This window comes from Lathyrus oleraceus, chromosome 2, assembly GCF_024323335.1.
Source record: "Lathyrus oleraceus cultivar Zhongwan6 chromosome 2, CAAS_Psat_ZW6_1.0, whole genome shotgun sequence".
NCBI lineage: Eukaryota > Viridiplantae > Streptophyta > Magnoliopsida > Fabales > Fabaceae > Lathyrus > Lathyrus oleraceus.
In genome coordinates this window covers 55,324,115-55,342,672 of record NC_066580.1, presented here as the reverse complement: position 1 = coordinate 55,342,672, position 18,558 = coordinate 55,324,115, and the positions used below count along the sequence as shown (strand labels likewise).

General features: G+C 38.3%; 1 protein-coding gene across 1 annotated transcript; it reads right to left on the bottom strand.

The window, feature by feature from the left end:
- Window positions 1–633: 633 nt before the first annotated feature.
- LOC127121903 (flocculation protein FLO11-like) lies at window positions 634–1,086 on the bottom strand. The gene has a single exon (XM_051052330.1). The coding sequence runs from the start codon at window positions 1,084–1,086 to the stop codon at window positions 634–636; it is 453 nt and encodes a 150-aa protein (XP_050908287.1).
- Between the last annotated feature and the right edge of the window lie 17,472 nt (window positions 1,087–18,558).

The window sequence follows — 18,558 nt, the reverse complement described above, 5'->3', positions numbered from 1 at the left end:
GCAAATAGCAGATAACAAAACATAGAAAGCCACAAGCAAATAGCCTAGGTGCCTAAGGGTTTGGAGGCGGAGTCATCCATTGGAGTAGCTGGGACAACATATTCTGAATGTTAATATTGACAGAGTCCTGTTCATCCAGTCAGGCTCGACCTATTTGTTGTTCTTTCTGCAGTTCCTCTAGAGTCTTCAAGACCAGAGGGACGAACCCAGAGTTGGAGTGCTCCCCCTAAGTTGGCTTTGGCAGTAGCTTCTTCAGCAATGCGAGTTGCTTCTTCAGCGTCGGCTTTAGCTTTTGCCTCAGCCTCAGCAGGAACAACATTAGCAATAGCCTTTTCTTCAGCTTCTTTGATTCCCTGAAGTTCTTCTTGACGCGCTTTCTCTTCAACTTCCTTCCTTGCCCATTCCTAAGCTTCTCTGGCTAGGCACTCTTGGAGTCGGATCCTAGCGTCTCTGATGAAGTCGTTGCGGACTTGTTCAGAGAGGCCTTTCAACTTGAAGGCTTCAGAGGTCATCCAACTTATCACTCTGTTCTAGTGGATCCTTACAATCGAGGGATCATCATTGATACCAGAGATTATGGTCAGAGACTTGACCTTCTCAACTGAAGACTCTGCAAAAACCTGAATAGCTTCTTCAAGGGTAGGAAGGGTGGATTTCTGGTTCAGTGGCAGAGGTTGGGGAGGGTGAGGAGGGTGATTTAGGGGCACTTAGATTAAGTGTGGGAGTTGTTGGGTCAGCGGAAGTGATGGGTGGTGGTATGTCAGAGTGAGTTTGTGAGGATAGTTCAGGTTGTGGGGTTGGTTCAGATGGTGGTTGGGTTGGTTGTGGTTCAGAGTGGGTTGGTTGTGGTTCATAGGGTGTTTGAGGTGGTTCAGATGTGGTTGAATTTTGATGTTCCGGAGGAGGGGAAGTGACTTCAAGTTCAGGTTCAGGATGTGATGGCTGTTGAGAGGCCAGAGCATGGGCCTGGAGCTGAGCCAGAGCGGGGGATTGATGGTCAGATGGTTCAGTATCAGAGGAGAGTTCGTAGTAAGGTGGGGATTGAGGAGATGGTGATGATGATGGTGAGGTGGTTTCATTCAGCATTTCTTCTTCTGAAACTGGTAATGTTGTGGTGGCGAGGTTGAATTTTAGAGAAGGTGGGTTAGAGGATCTAGTGGTTGAGGGAGGAGTTTCAACAGAGGTGTATATGGGAGTTGTTTAGGGAAGAGAAGAAGCAATAGGTTTAACTTTGATAGAGGGAGGGAGAGATACAAACTTACCTGGAGAACCAACCATAGGAACTAGGGGTCTTGATCCAGAGGATTGTCCCAGCTTAGCTTTCTTCGCCTTCTTGGATTTCTTAGAGGGCTCCCACATTATCTTCATGAAGTGAGGTGGATGCTCAGGAAGCCAATCCACTGTGAATTCAGAGATATCCACCCCTTGATTTGCAAGGTCCTGTAGATAGTAGGCTACTACCTCTTGTCGCTCCCCTGGATTTCCCGAATCCAAGTAGAAATGCGAAAAGAGTGGCGCGAAAAAAGAGTAGAGTCGCCAGCTATGTACTTTTATCCCAAGAGGAGGGAAAGGTAGTACTGCATAACCAAGAGGGAACGGATAAAACAAAGTCTCGAACCAAAGGAAACCGAGTAAGGGGGCCGGTTACGTGAAGGGAAGGTTATCGCACCCCTTCAATTCTGTGGTACTCCACAGGATCCACGCTTGCTATTTATGTCTAAAGTGTGTGTATAAAAAGGTCTATATACGATGCGAAAGAGAGAAAATCAAAGTAGGGAAAGGAAAGAGTTATTGCTCGCGCAGGCCCTACCCTGCTGCATACGTATCTCAAGAAGCATTGAGAATCAGAGCATCGTAGCTCGGCTAACCTATTTTTTTTTGTTTTGTGTTTTTTAGATGAACGACGTTATTACGCAATCTACCAGATGCTCGACCTTTGGAGACTTACTCACCTATAGTAGAAGGAGTTAACGTGTTCTTAAGAAAAGAAAATCAAAGAGTTTGTTTGTGTTTTAGGAATGCTCATGCAAAAAGGAAGCCCTAGACGAAGGAACCGTGCTACCTAAATTGACATGCAAAAGAGAGACTATACGAAGCCTAGAAGTCCTATGGGGAGACGATCACACCACACAAAAACATATAGCATAAAGTAAACATACCAACAAGGGGGCTCAAACATACATGGGTAGGGCTTTAGTCAAGAGGGGTTATATCAACCTCGACAAACAAGCCATGGAAAGGTAATCAAATGGGCTCTTAACCACTGACATTGAACGTCAGGGTGAGCATATTAAAAGGGTATTGAGGATAAGACCTCATAGCTCTTAACCCTGGACAGGGTGAGCTCATGACAAAGCGTGGGGGTTCAGAAAGATATAACCCTCTCCACTGACTGACCGGACAAAAGATCTTGGGCTTTTGTTCTAAAGCATCGACACGTAGTGCGAGCATATAGAACTACACACTGAATAACGGGGGATTGACTACTAATCCCTTTTATCCGTCAATTGCCTCTTCATGGAGGTCTTTAGCACTGGTGCCTCCTCTTGGAGATCTTTGGGCACAAAAGTAAACACACAAAAACATTGCCTCCTATCGAGGTCTTCCAGCTAAGAAAGCGGTAAAATGCTGGAAAGATGTAAAAGGGATCAAGAGATCTACCACACGGATAAAGATCCAAAGTAACAACAACTAAAGAAACAAGAAACCCAGAGATCTCTCAAGCTGGCACCATCAAAGAAAGCAAGTCAGCAAAGCAATCAGAATAAATCTCCAAATGGTATCCCACAAATAAAGTGGAATACCAAGCAATCTATCTCTTCAAGAGTCATGTGAGTCCTCATAAAAACTCAACAAACAAGTTAGAATAACAAGATGGGGTGCAATTAAGAGTTGCACTAAACAAAAGAATCATAGCAACAACAGTGTCAGGTAAACAGTGCACGGATGCAATAGAAAGCATGTCATAACAAAGCATGAATGACGAAAGGAGGATACAATAGCACCAAGTCAGAAGTGACATCAATTCAATAAGTGTCTCAAGAACTCAACTCAACAAAATCAAAGCAAAAGCACTAAACATCCAAAGATGCATCAAAGTCAAACAAGTCAACATACAAGTTCAAAGTGCTTCAACTTCAACAATGAGTCATAAAAGGTAAAGCCATGAGGCAAGGGTCAAGGATTAGACAATCAAGCACACAAACAGAACCAAATTACTCCTAAAATATCAATCAAAAGTCATTTAAATCTAACTTAGCAAAGTGAAAGTCAATCATGTCCAAAGAACCTCAAAATGCAACAAAAGCAATATAGACAAGTTCATACAATTATGTGTCAAGATGAAATGAACATGTGTAAGACCCCAATTTTGTCCCTAAGATCCCTCATGGCATCATATCATATCATATCATTGCCTCATGGATCATTGTGCACCTTGCCTCCTTCCTTGTGGGTGGGCTATCTTTTGAGAGTGGTTCTTGATCACCAAGCATGTTTTGCATATGTATATCATTGCTTTTCATTTGATTACTAACCAAAAGTACAAAAATATGTCATCTAACCTTGTTACTTGCAGCTGAAGCAACACTAGGTCAAGACAGTCAAAGGCATTCATTGAGCAATGGATGGTGGCCATTCTTGAGAATTTGGGCACCATTTATCATTCACAAGAGTTCATATGAACCATGATATCATTTTGAATCAAGATCTCAAGTGGTAGAAGCTTGAATTTCATCTGAGCATAGCCAGGTCAACTGAAACCCTAGAAAAGTCAACACAAGTCAATTGTGCATACAATCATGGATTTGATGGTGGGAGATGGTTAGAGAGGCCTCATTCATATCCATATAAGTCTCATATAATATTCCAAACATCAACAATGAAGAATGTGAGGTCAGATGAAAACTTGCCAAAAATAGTAAGTGACCTGTAATTTGAAATTGCCAAAAATGGAAAGGTCTTCTCCTCAAGTTTACATCATCAAGAAAGCTTCAAATGAAATTTTGTCCAACATGAAAGTTGAAGGTCTTGCTCTCACCTTTCCAAAAAGTCCAAGATCATCCATTTCTCATGTGTGGTTAAGGAATTATGATCAAAACATGGCCAAGTGATTTTGAACTTCAAGAAGGCATAACTTCTCAACCAAAAGGCCAAATGGAGTGGTTCTTTTTGCAAAATTCCTCTCTTGATATGCACTATCCAAAACATGCATCATAAACCATGAATTTCCATTACAAAATTTTTGGACTTTTCATTTGAATTTTGGGGGGAAAGTAGTAATTTGAAAAATATGCATTGTTTTCACTTCCTAGCATTTGCATTTGCCTCCAAACATCATTTCATGTGGATTTAGCTCAGAATTCGAGCACTGTAGCATTGCCTTGCACATGTGAGGGTGAATTTGCCATTTTGCATAAACACTTCAATTTCACTAATCCATTTGCATTTGGTTTAATTATGATTAACAACATGATTAATGCATCATATAAAAGCTAAATCATAACAGAAAATCAAAGAACATTTCACAAATCTCAGATCTAGAAATTTCTCTCCAATTTTCTCTCAACTTTTTCATCCAAATTCTTCATAAACATTGCCTTGTTGGTGATTTGTTCATCATCCACAAGCATCATTGAAGGTTTTGGAAGCAAGATCTAGAAGAATTGAGCTGATTCGAGGACTGTTGAACTTTGCATCCATTAATGGCAGTTGAAGTTTCTGGACAAAGCAAGCACGATTGAGCTATTCTTCCTCATCCATTCATCTATCTCATCACTGGAGAACATCTGTTTCAGCTTTCCAGGACCTGAATTGTGCAATTCCACTTCTGTTGCTTCTTGAAGGTCAGAATTCGATGCTCCTAATTCATAAAATTGATGTATGCATGTTGTAGATCCTTTAATGCTGATCATGCTGAGCTTTAGATCTTTGAATTGCATGCAATAATGAATTAGTTATGATGATTATAAGTTTGATAGGTGAAACTGTTCTTGCTCGTTTCTTTGAACATGTGCTGAATTAGGTTAAATCAGTTGTGGATATGTGATGTATGATGAACGATGAATCCATTGGTATGCTCATTGTGAATTTCTGTGCATAAGTGTTCTTGAGGATGATGAACACGATGAACATTGTTGAATGTTAGGGTTTTCATTTTCCAGGCTGAGTTTGATCTTCATAGCGCGCTTGTGCATGCATTTTCATGTTATAGCTCATGCATTGGTCCAGGTCAGTGCGTATGTGGCGAATTGATTGGCCAGGAATGCTTCGCCCGTGCCACCTCAGTTAAGTGAAACGGTGCGTTTCACTTAACTGGCGCCTAATTCAAATTGGCGCACGGTTCGAATCCTAATGATGGACATTTCCAAAATTGCCTTGCTGATTTATTTCCTTTACTCATCCATGTTCATGTATGCTTGTTCATGTGTTTTTTATTTTTCCATTCATTTAGAAAATTTATAACTCCATGATCAATGATCCAAATTACCTGAGATTTTTTGCACCGTGTTCCTCATGATATCTACTATTTTATGGTTATTTTTCCAGAATTTGTGCACGGTTGAAAATTGTTTTGGCCTAGGGTTTGTGTATGCATATGCTATCTTGTACCTTGCTTGCCATTTTCTTTGTGAAATAATGATGGTTGATCCAATGAATGTGAAAATTGACATGCTTAAACTAGACATCCTAAATGACATTTTGGTGTTGGGTTTGCATTTTTTGCACTTTTGGTTGTTGAGATATGATCTGATTAATGTAGGTGTGACAATGTGTGTCACACCTTGGCTTGCTTGATTTGCTGATTTTCTTTACCATACCAATTAAATGCCAAAGGATGTGATTTTTTGCATGATGCTACTTCTGGATGTTATAATTGATCATGCATTTTTTTGGAATTTTTGGATTGATCTATGATTTGTTTGAGATTTTTCTTGCTGGTTGGTCATGATTGGACTTTTGAAGAGTGTTGAACTTCAATGATTTGGGAAATGCTTATGCTTTATCATATGAATTTGAAATTTTGCACATTGTTTCTTGACATATTGAAGTTCATTGTGGCTTTGGTTTGAGGTCTTTATCAATTGTCATCTCTGTTTTAGGATTGCCTTAAGTTGATGTATCAATTTGTGCCTCCTTTGAGCTTGTTTGTGCTTACCTTGCTTTAGTGAATTTCTTTACCACGCTTAAACTTGTCCAAATGCCTTGATTTTTGGTATGTTGCTCATATTGTGTGTTCTGTTTCGCCATGATTTTTCTTGAGATTTATTGAAACATTTTGGAATTAATATGCCTTTGTTCATCATGTTGCCTCAATGTGGTTCCAACTTGCATGCCTTGCTTTAGATTGATCATAAAATGCACTTGGTAAATGATATGGATGTGGGACTTTTTGCTATGTGTAAATAATTGTTTGAAGTTTCATAATGTCAAATTTCAGCTTCTGTTTTAAATTTTTTCTTCATCTTTGACCCTAGGCTTTGACCTAGTGGTTTGCCTCTCATGTTTGAAGTTTTGTTTCAGGTTACACATACAAGTTACACAATTGATGATGCCTCATCTTGAGAGCATTTGATATTTGCTTTTGGTCACTAATGTGTGTTTTGTAGGTTGATGTTGACTCTCTTGAGTTTGACTTGTGGCTTATGCCTTTGCTTATTGGTTGACTGTTGATATTAACTGTTGGTTGTTTGTCTGTATAGCATACTGATTTGTTTGGTGTTTCCACAGGTACCTTAGTTGCTTAAGTTCATTTTTGAACTTGCTTTTGCTTGGTTGCTTAACAAATTAGGTATAATTTCTCTTCTTCATGTAGTCTGGAAGACCTACTGTTACTTGGTAGGCACCTGTCTGAAGTCCTCCTTAAGAGGCAATGCTTGTGTTTGTTTATATTTGTGCTAAGCAGGAAAAGTCCTTTGATAAGGCAATTGGCAGATAAAAGAGATGTGTAATCCATCTCCTGCTATTCAGTGTGTCATCCCTTTGCTCACATTACATGTTGATGCATTGTGGATCTTAACCCAAGATCTATAGAGTCATTCACTTGTGGAGAGAGTTCCAACTTTCTGAACTCCCACACTTTCTATTATTCAAAGCTCTCCCAGGCCAGGGATAAGAGCTATGAGGCACACCCCTCATTTCCTTTTCATCTGCTTCACCTTAACTCTCAATGTTAAGGTTAAGAGCACAATTTACCCCATTCCAGTTGACTTTAAAGTCTAACCTTGATTGAGCCTAATTGCTTGTGTATAGTGTGTGCTACTTGACTTGCTTGATTGACTGATTGATTCATCTGTACATGTTTGCTTGTATGCCTTGTGCATTTACCATCATTAGTTGCTCATTATTGCATCATCATTTCATATTCTTTGTGACATCTTTGATTGTCCATTGAGGATCCAATTGTAAGTCCATTTGTTGGCCTTTGTTCCTATGATTTGGGAGGGATGGAGTGTAAGACCATTTATTGGCAACTTGTATCCTCTTTGCTTATTGCTTTTGTTTGTTTGTTGTATGTGAGGATTCAATTGTAAGTCCATGTTGTTGGCATTTGTATTCCTATGACCATCCTTTGGAGATTGGAATAAGTCCAGATAGATTGGCATCTGATATCCATGTTTTGTTTTGCCTTGGGAGATTGGAGCAAGCCCATATATTGGCATCTGGTATCCTTGTTTGTTGGTTCTTTGAAGATTGGTATAAGTCCAGTTGATTGGCATCCGGTATCCACCCTTTTGTTTTGTTTTGCTTTGGGAGATTAGTATAAGTCCATTGAGTGGCATCTGATATCCATGCTTGTTTTAGGATATTGGTGTAAATCCATTGATTGGTATCTGGTATCCATTTGTTGCTTATTTGTTATTGCTCATTGCCTATTCCAAAGGAATCACTTGAATCATCTTCCATATGATTTCAAGAGCTGAACCTCTAAGAAGTTTTACACTCCTTCATCCATACCCTTTTTGTTCTAAACCTTTTTCACTTGTTGACTTTTAAAACTTGAAATACATATTGTGCAAACATCTTCATGTTCTTTCAAATTAGAAACCTGGACCTTAAGTCCTTGATTTTCAAACTTCACTTTTTGATAACACTTCTTTCTGAATTGAATCCTAATCATACTTTGACCATATTTTGTGAATACTCATAATCAATAAACTTCACTCATTCAATTGTTTTGTGGCTTTGTCCATTCTTGATAGGTTTTCATACATTAGCTATAGGTTTGATTTATCCTAGTTGGTTGATGTTAATCTCACCTTTTTGTCCTTAGTGATTGAATTGTAAGACTTCCTTGCTTATTATAGGGTATGGTCCCTCACTAGCAAGTTGAAGCTTTTCTCACATGGTGGACTTGTTGTTATATAGGTTGAGTTTTCTCCCGTGGATAATGAAATACCTTAGGGCTTTTGTTTTAAAATGAACCCACACATATTTTGGAAATCTTTTAGCCGAACTACGGCGTTTTGATCCTTACCTTTCATGGAAGGTACGTAGGCAACGGGTTCATCCGTTCAAACACAAAATAATAAATTGTACATTATTTTCTCATCTTCCCAATCATGTTTGCACAATATGTCATAAACAAATAAACTTTTCCTTATACAACAAGTGTGAAAAGGGCTCCCTAGGAGTACCTAGGACGTTTTGGGTGCCTAACACCTTCCCATTGCGTAATTTACCCCTTACTCAGACTCTCTGATCTTTCATTAGTTTTCTATGTGTAAAACTTCTTAGGCTTTTGTTCGCTTTTTAGCCATTCCTTTGGATAAATAAAAGTGCGGTGGCGACTCGATTCTTTGTATGCTTTGCTTTTGATTTAGTCAATAAATCATAAAGTGACGAATACACCGCTACAACATGGCAGCAAGGTATGCACATCATAAGCATGTCAAATGAGCTATGTAATCAATATGCAAACCTCCAAGTTCATATCATAAGCATAGAATCACTTCTGCATCAAAATCAAACAAAGTGTATCATGAAACCCTAATGCGTCTTTCATGCTCAAATGAATGCAAAAAGGAGCTCATTATGAATAAAATGCATAAAGACTTGATAGAAGCATCATAGAACAGGGGAGAACACATGTGCAAAGGCACCAAACCAGAATCAAAGTGTAACCACATGAATCATGCTACTAAAGTTCACAAAAGTTCACAAAAACAACCAAGGATAAGAGGCCTAAACCTCTTGTCAAACAAATGCATCAAAAGGGTATCAAAACTCAAAGTCAGGGGGCAAGGCCTCACACATCAAGACATGACATACATACTAAAACATGTGCAAAAGGATTGGTTTCAACATTCAAAGGAAGTGGCACAAGTGCCTCATGCTAAGCAAGCATCAAAATAGGGACTAAAATGAAAACATCAACTTCAAAAATCCAACTCAAATTGAAAATGCATCCTAAATTCATGGGAATTTAACACAAGATTCCACTAAGCATATATAAACATCATGCAAAAAATCACGAGCATCCAGATTCATTTGATATGAAAACAAAAATTGAGAAATTGAGAATGCAAAAACATGTCCTAAAATGCAACATTTAAATTCATGTGTCAAACCCTAGCAAAATGACATAGAATATAACCAATCCAGTTACCACATCTTAGTATCATGTATCAAGATGGTGTGTGCAAAGGCTTGGGTCAGAATGATTAAAATATGGGATTTCATGAAGGTTTGAATGCAAATGGTAAAAAAATGCACATAAATGAATCAGAAATTCATATTAAATTCCACGTGTGATGAAATAATTGGGCAATGGTACCAAAAAATCAAGGACTCATCAGGGATCACTCACAAAACATTTCATATTTTTTTAAGTGTTTTTTCTATTTTTAAAAAATAAAATAAAATAGGGTAAAATATGTACATGACATGTGACACATATGGAACAATATCAATTCGTCACACAAGTCACTTAAGTGACTAACAAAAATAAATAAAAACAAAAATCAGAAAATATATGGGCTTTTGTATCCAAAAAAAAGTCAAAAAGTCAAACATGTAATGGATGGATGAGATTGGTCCAAGCAAGAAAACACATGGATGAATCTTGAGCATCCATTTCAAATAAAGTCAAAGCGATCCAACGGCCATGGGATTGTCTTCTTCCTCAAGACAATCCGGCCATGAACAGTGACGCCGGTAGGGTTCCGGCCATCCACGGCGACGGCCACCTCCCACATGCGGCCAAAGCTCCACGAAAATGGGGCTACCCCCCTAAACCACATGCTAGGAACTCAAAAATCATATTAGTTTTTCATGAATCTTCACCAATCTCTCAAATAACAAACAACAAGTTTGAATATCAAAACTTTAAATCAAGATTTCTCACTCAATATTGCATCATTTTAAAAAGTAAACACATTTACATCATCACCATAGCATGTAGTTTCATTTAGGCATAAAAAATGAGCAAAATAAGAGAGTCGAAATTTGAGTTACCAAAAATGGCACCTTCTGAAACTTCAGTATGGTGATGAGATAAGCTCCAGAATACCTCCCTTGAACTTCTATGAATGTTTGCTACCTTTGGTTGTGCTTGAAACGGTCCAGATCGGGAGATTCAAGAAGCAACCTCCATTAAAGCTCTATTTAGAAACTGCTTGGAATGGCTCAAATCGTGGGTGGTTCGTGATCCTTAGAGTGTGTAGATCAAGAATATGCTATTGGTTTTAATTTTCCACGGATGTATGGAGAGATTTGATAAGAATAAAGTATTACATTATTTTTGGAAAGTGAGATTTTCAGTGTGTATGGAGGTTGCACGAATTAGGGTTTTGCTCAATGATATTTTTAGAGTTTATACTCTGATTTTTGTGGCTTGGTGGGCTCAAATGAAGGAGTTTCAAGTCCATGATTATTTTGGATATTTTTGGAAATGCCCCCCTTATTTGCACATGAACAACCTTGTTTAATGCATTAATCCTCTCTTGAGACTTGATTAATCATGATTATATGAAAGAAATAACACAAAATGATGTTTAATGACAATTTTACAAAGGTGTAATTTTTGTGCATGTATGACTTTTCCACACATGTGGGAATGCATGGGCTCACATTCCAAGGTGGATTTGGCCCAAAAAACAATGCTGAATATATTCCCAATGATTGGCACGTGAGAATATTCCATGATGTCATCCTATGTCCTTTTGACTTTTCATGAAAGAAAACTTGAAAAATGACTTGCACCATTGATGAATCATGCAAAATTAAAGGTCATTTTGCATTCCATTTTGAAGTACTTCTCAAAACAAAACCATAGCAAAAAGAGCCACACCAATTGGACTTGTCAACCTCAAGTTATGCCTTTTTAAAGCCTTCATGCACACTTCGTCATTCAAGAACCATAACTCTTCAACCATTCATTATATGGCCTTGAAATAGGACATTTTGGAAAGGGGAGACAAATATCTACAACTTTCATGTCTGAGACAAAATTCATTTGGAGCTTCGTTGGTGATGAAAAATCAAGTTGAAGCTAGGTCAAAATCCTTCCAAATTTGGAAACTTCACAATACAGGTCATCTTTCCAAATTTGGTAACCTGTGCACTGGACCTTTGTTCCTTCAAGATTAATGCTTTGAATGATGAATAGACCCAACTTGAACATGTTGGAAGTATCTCAAATCATTCCCTAGCCATTTGACCCTCAGTTGACCAACAATTGACTTTTGACTTCACAGTTGAATTTTGAACTGTACTGGGCCCATTAAGCTTGATCCTTTGAAGAAAACCTCTAAAAATGAAACCCTAGCTCCCAAGAGCTCTACACAACATCCATAAGACCTTCAAACCAAGATTGCATCTCAATCCTTGAGGAACCCTACTTTGACTGCTTCAGTAGACCAAAGTTGACCAGAGGTCAAACCCAAATTCAGATGAACTTTGCTGATAAGAAATGAAAATTTGAGGAAAGAAAGATCATGAAGATGGTGATGCACCCTTGATACCCAGATGAATACAAACTTCCTTGAGTGTTGAGAAAAACCCTAGTTGATGCACAATTTCCCTTGTGTTGACTAATCATTCAGATAGAACCCACAAAGTGACTTGGATGATATCCAAACTTCTTGGAAGACAAATTCTTGGAGCTAATTCTGATTGACATGATGAAATGCAATATGAAATGTTAAATGACCTAAAATGAATGCATGAATGAGGAGGGCAAATTTGAGGTGCTACAACTGCCCTTATTCAATCAACTGTGAACCTGAGCGGATGAAAGCAGCGGATATCAGACTTTCAAGGTAAATAGGGATTGAATACCAAAAGAACCGGAGAATTTGCACTCTGTAAGTGACGAATCAAGGAAAGCGGGGCCATTTACCGATGGCGGCTTCAAAAAAAAATTGATATTTACCGATATCAAAGAAAGCGAAGCCATTTACCGATGGCGGCTTCTTCAAAACAAATTCCATATTTACCGATATCAAAGAAAGCGAGGCCATTTACTGATGGCGGCTTCAAAACAAATTTGATATTTACCGATATCAAAGAAAGCGAGGCCATTTACCGATGGCGGTGTCAAAACAGATTTGATATTTACCGATATCAAGGAAAGCGCTACAAGACCAGACATTTACCGATGACTGGGAAGGAACTCGATGTTTACCGAGATCGAACAATGACGTTTATAAGTGAAACCAGACCAGACATTTACCGATGACTGGGAAGGAACTCGATGTTTACCGACATCGAACAATGATGTTTATAAGTGAAACAAGACCAGACATTTACCGATGACTGGGAAGGAACTCGATGTTTACCGACATCGAACAAAGATGTTTACACACACCAAGGAAAGAATACATTTATGAAACAAAACCAATTACCGATGGCGAAAATGAAATACTCAATATTTACGGATAGCGAAAACATACAGTTATTTAAACGACAAAACCATTTACCGATGATTAACAAGCGGCTGATGTTTACCGACATCGAACAATGATGTTTACCGACACCAAAAAAAGGAAAGGACACACACGGGTGTTGACAGAATGATTTTTCGTAGACACCATGAGAGACATGCCATTTATTGATGGCCAACGATTGGAATTCGACGTTTATCGACATCGAAAGATGATGTTCGCCGACATCAAAGAAAAGCACAGACATTTACGGGGATCAACACGACACTTACCGGTATCCCAAGGATGATATTTACATATGTCAAAATAAGGCAGACACTTACTGGTGACTAAATCGGAAGAGAATCAAGCTTTCCTTTCACGGACTGGTGAGAAAATAAATCTCACTGGGATTATCAATTCTGAATGTTTCCCAGAGCAACTGCTGCAAATGTGCTACACTGATGTTGAAATATGATCCGTCTTTTCCGGAGATATGATCCAATCTGGTTTAATACATGTATGCATATGTTTGAGTTTTCCATGGCATAATGCTCCATACTGAATGGAAATGCTACGCGATTTGAGAATGCGAATGCAAATGATGATTACTACATGCAAGATGCAAAGGGAGGAAAACTCCTGTTGGGAAAGCAAATGATCACTTTACTGAGCATACAATTTCTGATTCGATCTTCCAATTCTGTGGCGACATACAACAATTCTACTGAGGATACTTACTGATCTGACATTCTTGGAACGGGAGAGAAACCAACTCAACTGGGGAGTCACTTATTGGGAAAACACCAACCTCTCGACCATGCTGGGGAAACAAATTCTGAACTCGACTTAGACGACCCAACTTCTTACACGACTGGACAGTGTTGAAACAACAGGGTCTTCCTTCGAACAAACTTTGGCTCATCTGCTTTAGCCATCAATCAAAGATAGTAACCTGCAAAACGGCAAGACATACATGCCCCAGGGGATCGTATGGACAAAATATACTCAAGTGTACTCAACATTCAAAATGATTTTCAGATGTTTTATCTTTCCGCACGTCATTGTCTAGCCTTCATGTTTTTAGATGCAATGTTTATCAAAAATTCGGACGTTTTTTGCAAACAAAATAGTAGAAATAAAAAGAAAACAAGAGAGCAATTTGACTGAATAATGACTTTTATTGATTGAAAATGGTCTATAAAGGCAAATACATCAGGAAGCAATTCCTAGGAAGAGGTAATTGCGCCAAAAGAGAAAATAAACTATCCTATTGGCAATGTGAACACGGCATTCCACTATTTTCCAATTTTGTTATGACTCATAGATCTTCAATTTCCCCCAAATTCTTTGCTTTCTGAGAAGAGTGATTGGACCGATCATATCCTTCAAGATGGTAGACACTGAAACACGATGAAGTACAGATAACTCAGACTGTAGCCTTCGCTTTAATCCCTCTTTTGTCTGGACCGCCTTTTCAAGTTTTCAATCCACCGGGATACCCATTTTTGCCTAAGCCGCCTTTGCAAGTTTTCGACTTACCGGGTGTACATATTATTTTTATTCTTTATCCCTAACTTTTGCCCGAACCTTTTTCTTTTCTTTTTATCTTGGTTCGCCGGGATGTCCTTTTTTGCCTGGACTTTCTTTCTTTGTCCAGCGGGTCAGTTTATGCGAAGTATTTTTTTACTACATCTGAATTCACAGGAGACGGAAAATCTTCACCATCCATAGTTGTAAGCATCAAGGCTCCACCAGAAAAGACCTTTTTAACAACATATGGACCTTCATAATTCGGAGTCCACTTGCCCCTGTTATCTGTACCGGGAGGAAGGATCCTCTTCAAAACTAAGTCACCTATCTGATAGCTTCGAGGACGCACTTTCTGATCAAAGTCCTTCTTCATCCTTCTCTGATATAGTTGTCCATGGCACATAGTTGCTAATCGCTTTTCCTCAATTAAATTTAACTCATCGAACCTGGCTTGAACCCACTCAGCCTCGTCAAATTTTACATCCATCATCACCCTCAAAGAAGGGATTTCAACTTCTACTGGCAAGACTGCCTCCATGCCATACACAAGTGAAAACAGAGTTGCCCCGGTTGACGTACGCACTGCGGTACGATACCCATGCAAAGCGAAAGGCAACATCTCATGCCAATCCTTGTACGTCACAACCATCTTTTGCACAATCTTCTTAATGTTCTTGTTTGCCGCCTCTACAACACCATTCATCTTTGGTCTGTAAGGAGAAGAATTGTGGTGTTCGATCTTAAAGTCTTTGCAAAGCTCTTTCATCATCTTGTTATTGAGATTCGAACCATTATCAGTGATGATTCTCTCAGGAACCCCATAACGACAGATAATTTCTTTCTTAATGAATCGAGCAACCACTTGTCTGGTAACATTGGCATAGGAAGCTGCTTCCACCCACTTGGTAAAGTAATCAATCGCGACTAGGATGAAGCGATGTCCATTAGAAGCAGTAGGTTCAATCTTTCCAATCATATCGATGCCCCACATCGCGAATGGCCAAGGAGAATTCATAATATTAAGAGGATTTGGTGGTACATGCACTTTATCTGCATATATCTGACATTTGTGGCACTTCCGAGCGTATTTGAAACAATCAGATTCCATGGTTATCCAGTAATAACCGGCTCTTAACAACTTCTTGGCCATTGCATGACCACCAGCATGGGTACCGAAAGAACCCTCGTGTGTGTAGCGTTGTAATCGTCACCAATAGAAATATTAACTAGATCCAAGGTAAATCATACAAAGTCGAGTCGCCACCGCACTTCTATTTATCCAAAGGAAAGGTTAGAAAGCGAACAAAAACCTAAAAGTTTTACAAACAAAACCAGTAAAAGAAGGTCAGAGATCTGGGTAAGGGGGTTGGTTATGTCATGGGAAGGTGTTAGGCACCCACAACATCCTAGGTACTCCTAGGGAACCTCTTTTCACAATTGTTGTATTGTTATTGTTTTTATGAAATTATTTTGTGCAAACATGATTGAAGAGATAAGAAAAGAATATACAAGTTTATTTACACTTTGTGTTTGGATGGATAAACCCATTTCCTACGTACCCTCTCATGAAAGATAAGGATCAAAACCCCGTAGTTCGGGTAACAAATTTCAAAACAGATGAGTGGATTGATTTTAAACAAAAGCCTTAAGGTCTTTCATTATCCAAGGGAGAAAACTCAACCTGAACAACCACAAGTCCACCATGTGAGAATAGCTTCAATTCAAATCTATAATAAGCATGGAAGTCTTACAATTCAATCACTAAGGACAAAGGTGAGATTTACATCAACCACTAAGATAATTCAGATCTATGGCTAATGCATGAAAATTTGATTAAGAAGTGGACATAGGCCACAAAATACAATTGAATGGGTTGAATTAACCAATTAGGAGTATGTACAAAGATGGTCAAAGTTGACTTAAAGTTCAATTCAAAATAAGTATTATGAAAAGAAAGTTTGAAAATCAAAGGCATAAGGCCTAGGTTTCTAATGTTGAAAACAAGTCAAATGTTTGCACAAAAGTTTTCTGGTTTGGGTTAAGGATGAAAATATGGATCAAGGTTAAGCACCAAAAATGAGGGTGAGGGTTAAACCACAACAGGAGTTCCTTTCTCAAGATCATAGAGATAATCCAAGTAAGTTCCTTTGGAATCAGGCAACACAAGGTAAAAGCAAAAAGCAAGTCTCATAAGAGAACAACAAAAACTGGAAACAGAATGCCAATCAATGGACTTACATCCAACTCCAAACAACAAACGGGAAACAGAATGCCAATATATGGACTTATATCTAACTCCTTAAACAACATAGGAAACAGAATGCCAATATATGGACTTATATCTAACTCCTCAAAACAGAACACGAAACAGAATGCCAGTATATGGACTTATATCTAACTCCACACAACAACAGGAAACAGAATGCCAATATATGGACTTAGATCTGACTCCTAACAAACAACATGCATGAAAAGCAAACACATGAAATATTCACAAGTAAGCAAACAAGCAAACAAGCATCACACTCTATATACAAACAAGAGGCTCAATCAAATAGGTGGGGTTTAGTCAAGAGGGGTCATATCAACCTCGACAAACAAGCCAAACTGTCATGGTAATCTGTGAGCTCTTAACCACTAACATTGAGAGTTAGGGTGAAGCTGATCAAAATGGAAATGAGGATGAGACCTCATGCTCTTAACCCTGACCTAGGTGAGCTTAAGACAAAGAAAGTGTGGGGATCCAGAATGAGGAATCCTATTCCACTTGACTGACTCTATACAAGATCTTGGGTACATGTTCTAGAGCATCAGCACGTAGTGCGAGCATAAAGAACGACTCACTGAATAACAGGGGATTGATTGCAAATCCCTTCTATCTTTCAATTGCCTCTTCACTTAGGAGGACTTAACAAGTAACATGCCTCATTTAGAGGTATTTGGCACAAATATAAACAAACACAATCAGAGCCTCATAAGGAGGACTTCAGCCAAATGCCTGCCAAAAAGGTGACAGGACTTCCAGACTACATGGAGTAAGAGGGTTAAACTACCTCAGTGGTGTATCAACCACACTCCAAAGCAAAGCTCAAGCAAGAGCTAAAGGCAACTAATGTACCTGTACAAAATCTAAACAGTTAATATTACATTCAGAAAATCAAACAGACAACAGTGGAACTTTCCAATATGTACACAATGCAAGTCACAAGTGCAAGCACTCAAATGAGTTCATCACATAAATGGATCTACAACACAATAAGATTAGTACTCAAAGGTATTGGCATCTCAAATAATGAGACCACACCAACCATCAAAGCTAAATGCTCAAACCTGAAACACAAAGCACAATTAGTATGTATACAAATCACTAGTACAAAGACTAGGTTCAAAAGCAAGTCAAATGACCAAAACAGAAGTCAATCTTTTGCACAAAGCAATTTCAAACAATTAAGGAAATGTCCTCAAAAGGACCAGCACCAACTCATAAGGCAAATGCATCAAACAAATCATGTTATGCAAAGGCAAACAATATGCACAAAGTTGAACATCCAAATTAGAAAATCCAAATCAAAACAGAAAAGCATCCAATGATCATGAAATTTTTTATGTGAATTCAACATGTTATGAACATACATCATGCAAAAAAATTAGATCCAGAAGAGCTCAAATGATAGGCAAATGAAAATGCACAAATGCAACATCATAAATGTGACACAAATTGTCACAACATATGTTCATGTGTCCAAAACAGTGATAATATATGATAAAAATCCCAAACCAAAGCTCAAAAATCATATCACATGTGAAGATCAAGCATGTCAAATTTCAGATCAATTAGATCAACAATGAGCACTTCATAAAGCATTGAATGTAACATGTCAATTTGGCATATGGTTCAAACAAAAATCCCACATTAAAAATCCAGCAATCCACAAATCAGGAAATAAATCCTTAAAAAAGTAGAGATCAAAACAAGATCAGGAAAAAAAATGGGATCAATTTGGGCATTCCTACTATTTTTTATGTATTTTTCAAATTGAAGGAATAAAATGAAGTAATATGAAAATAATATGAAAAATAAAGTTTGAATGTAATTCAGAATATGCACAGGTAAGTATCGAACCCACGCACGCCAGGATAATGTGAATATCAAAAATTAATT

Bases quoted from the DNA above. Each gene is read 5' to 3' on its own strand.
- LOC127121903 (XM_051052330.1), bottom strand. From the start codon at position 1,086: ATGCTGAATGAAACCACCTCACCATCATCATCACCATCTCCTCAATCC.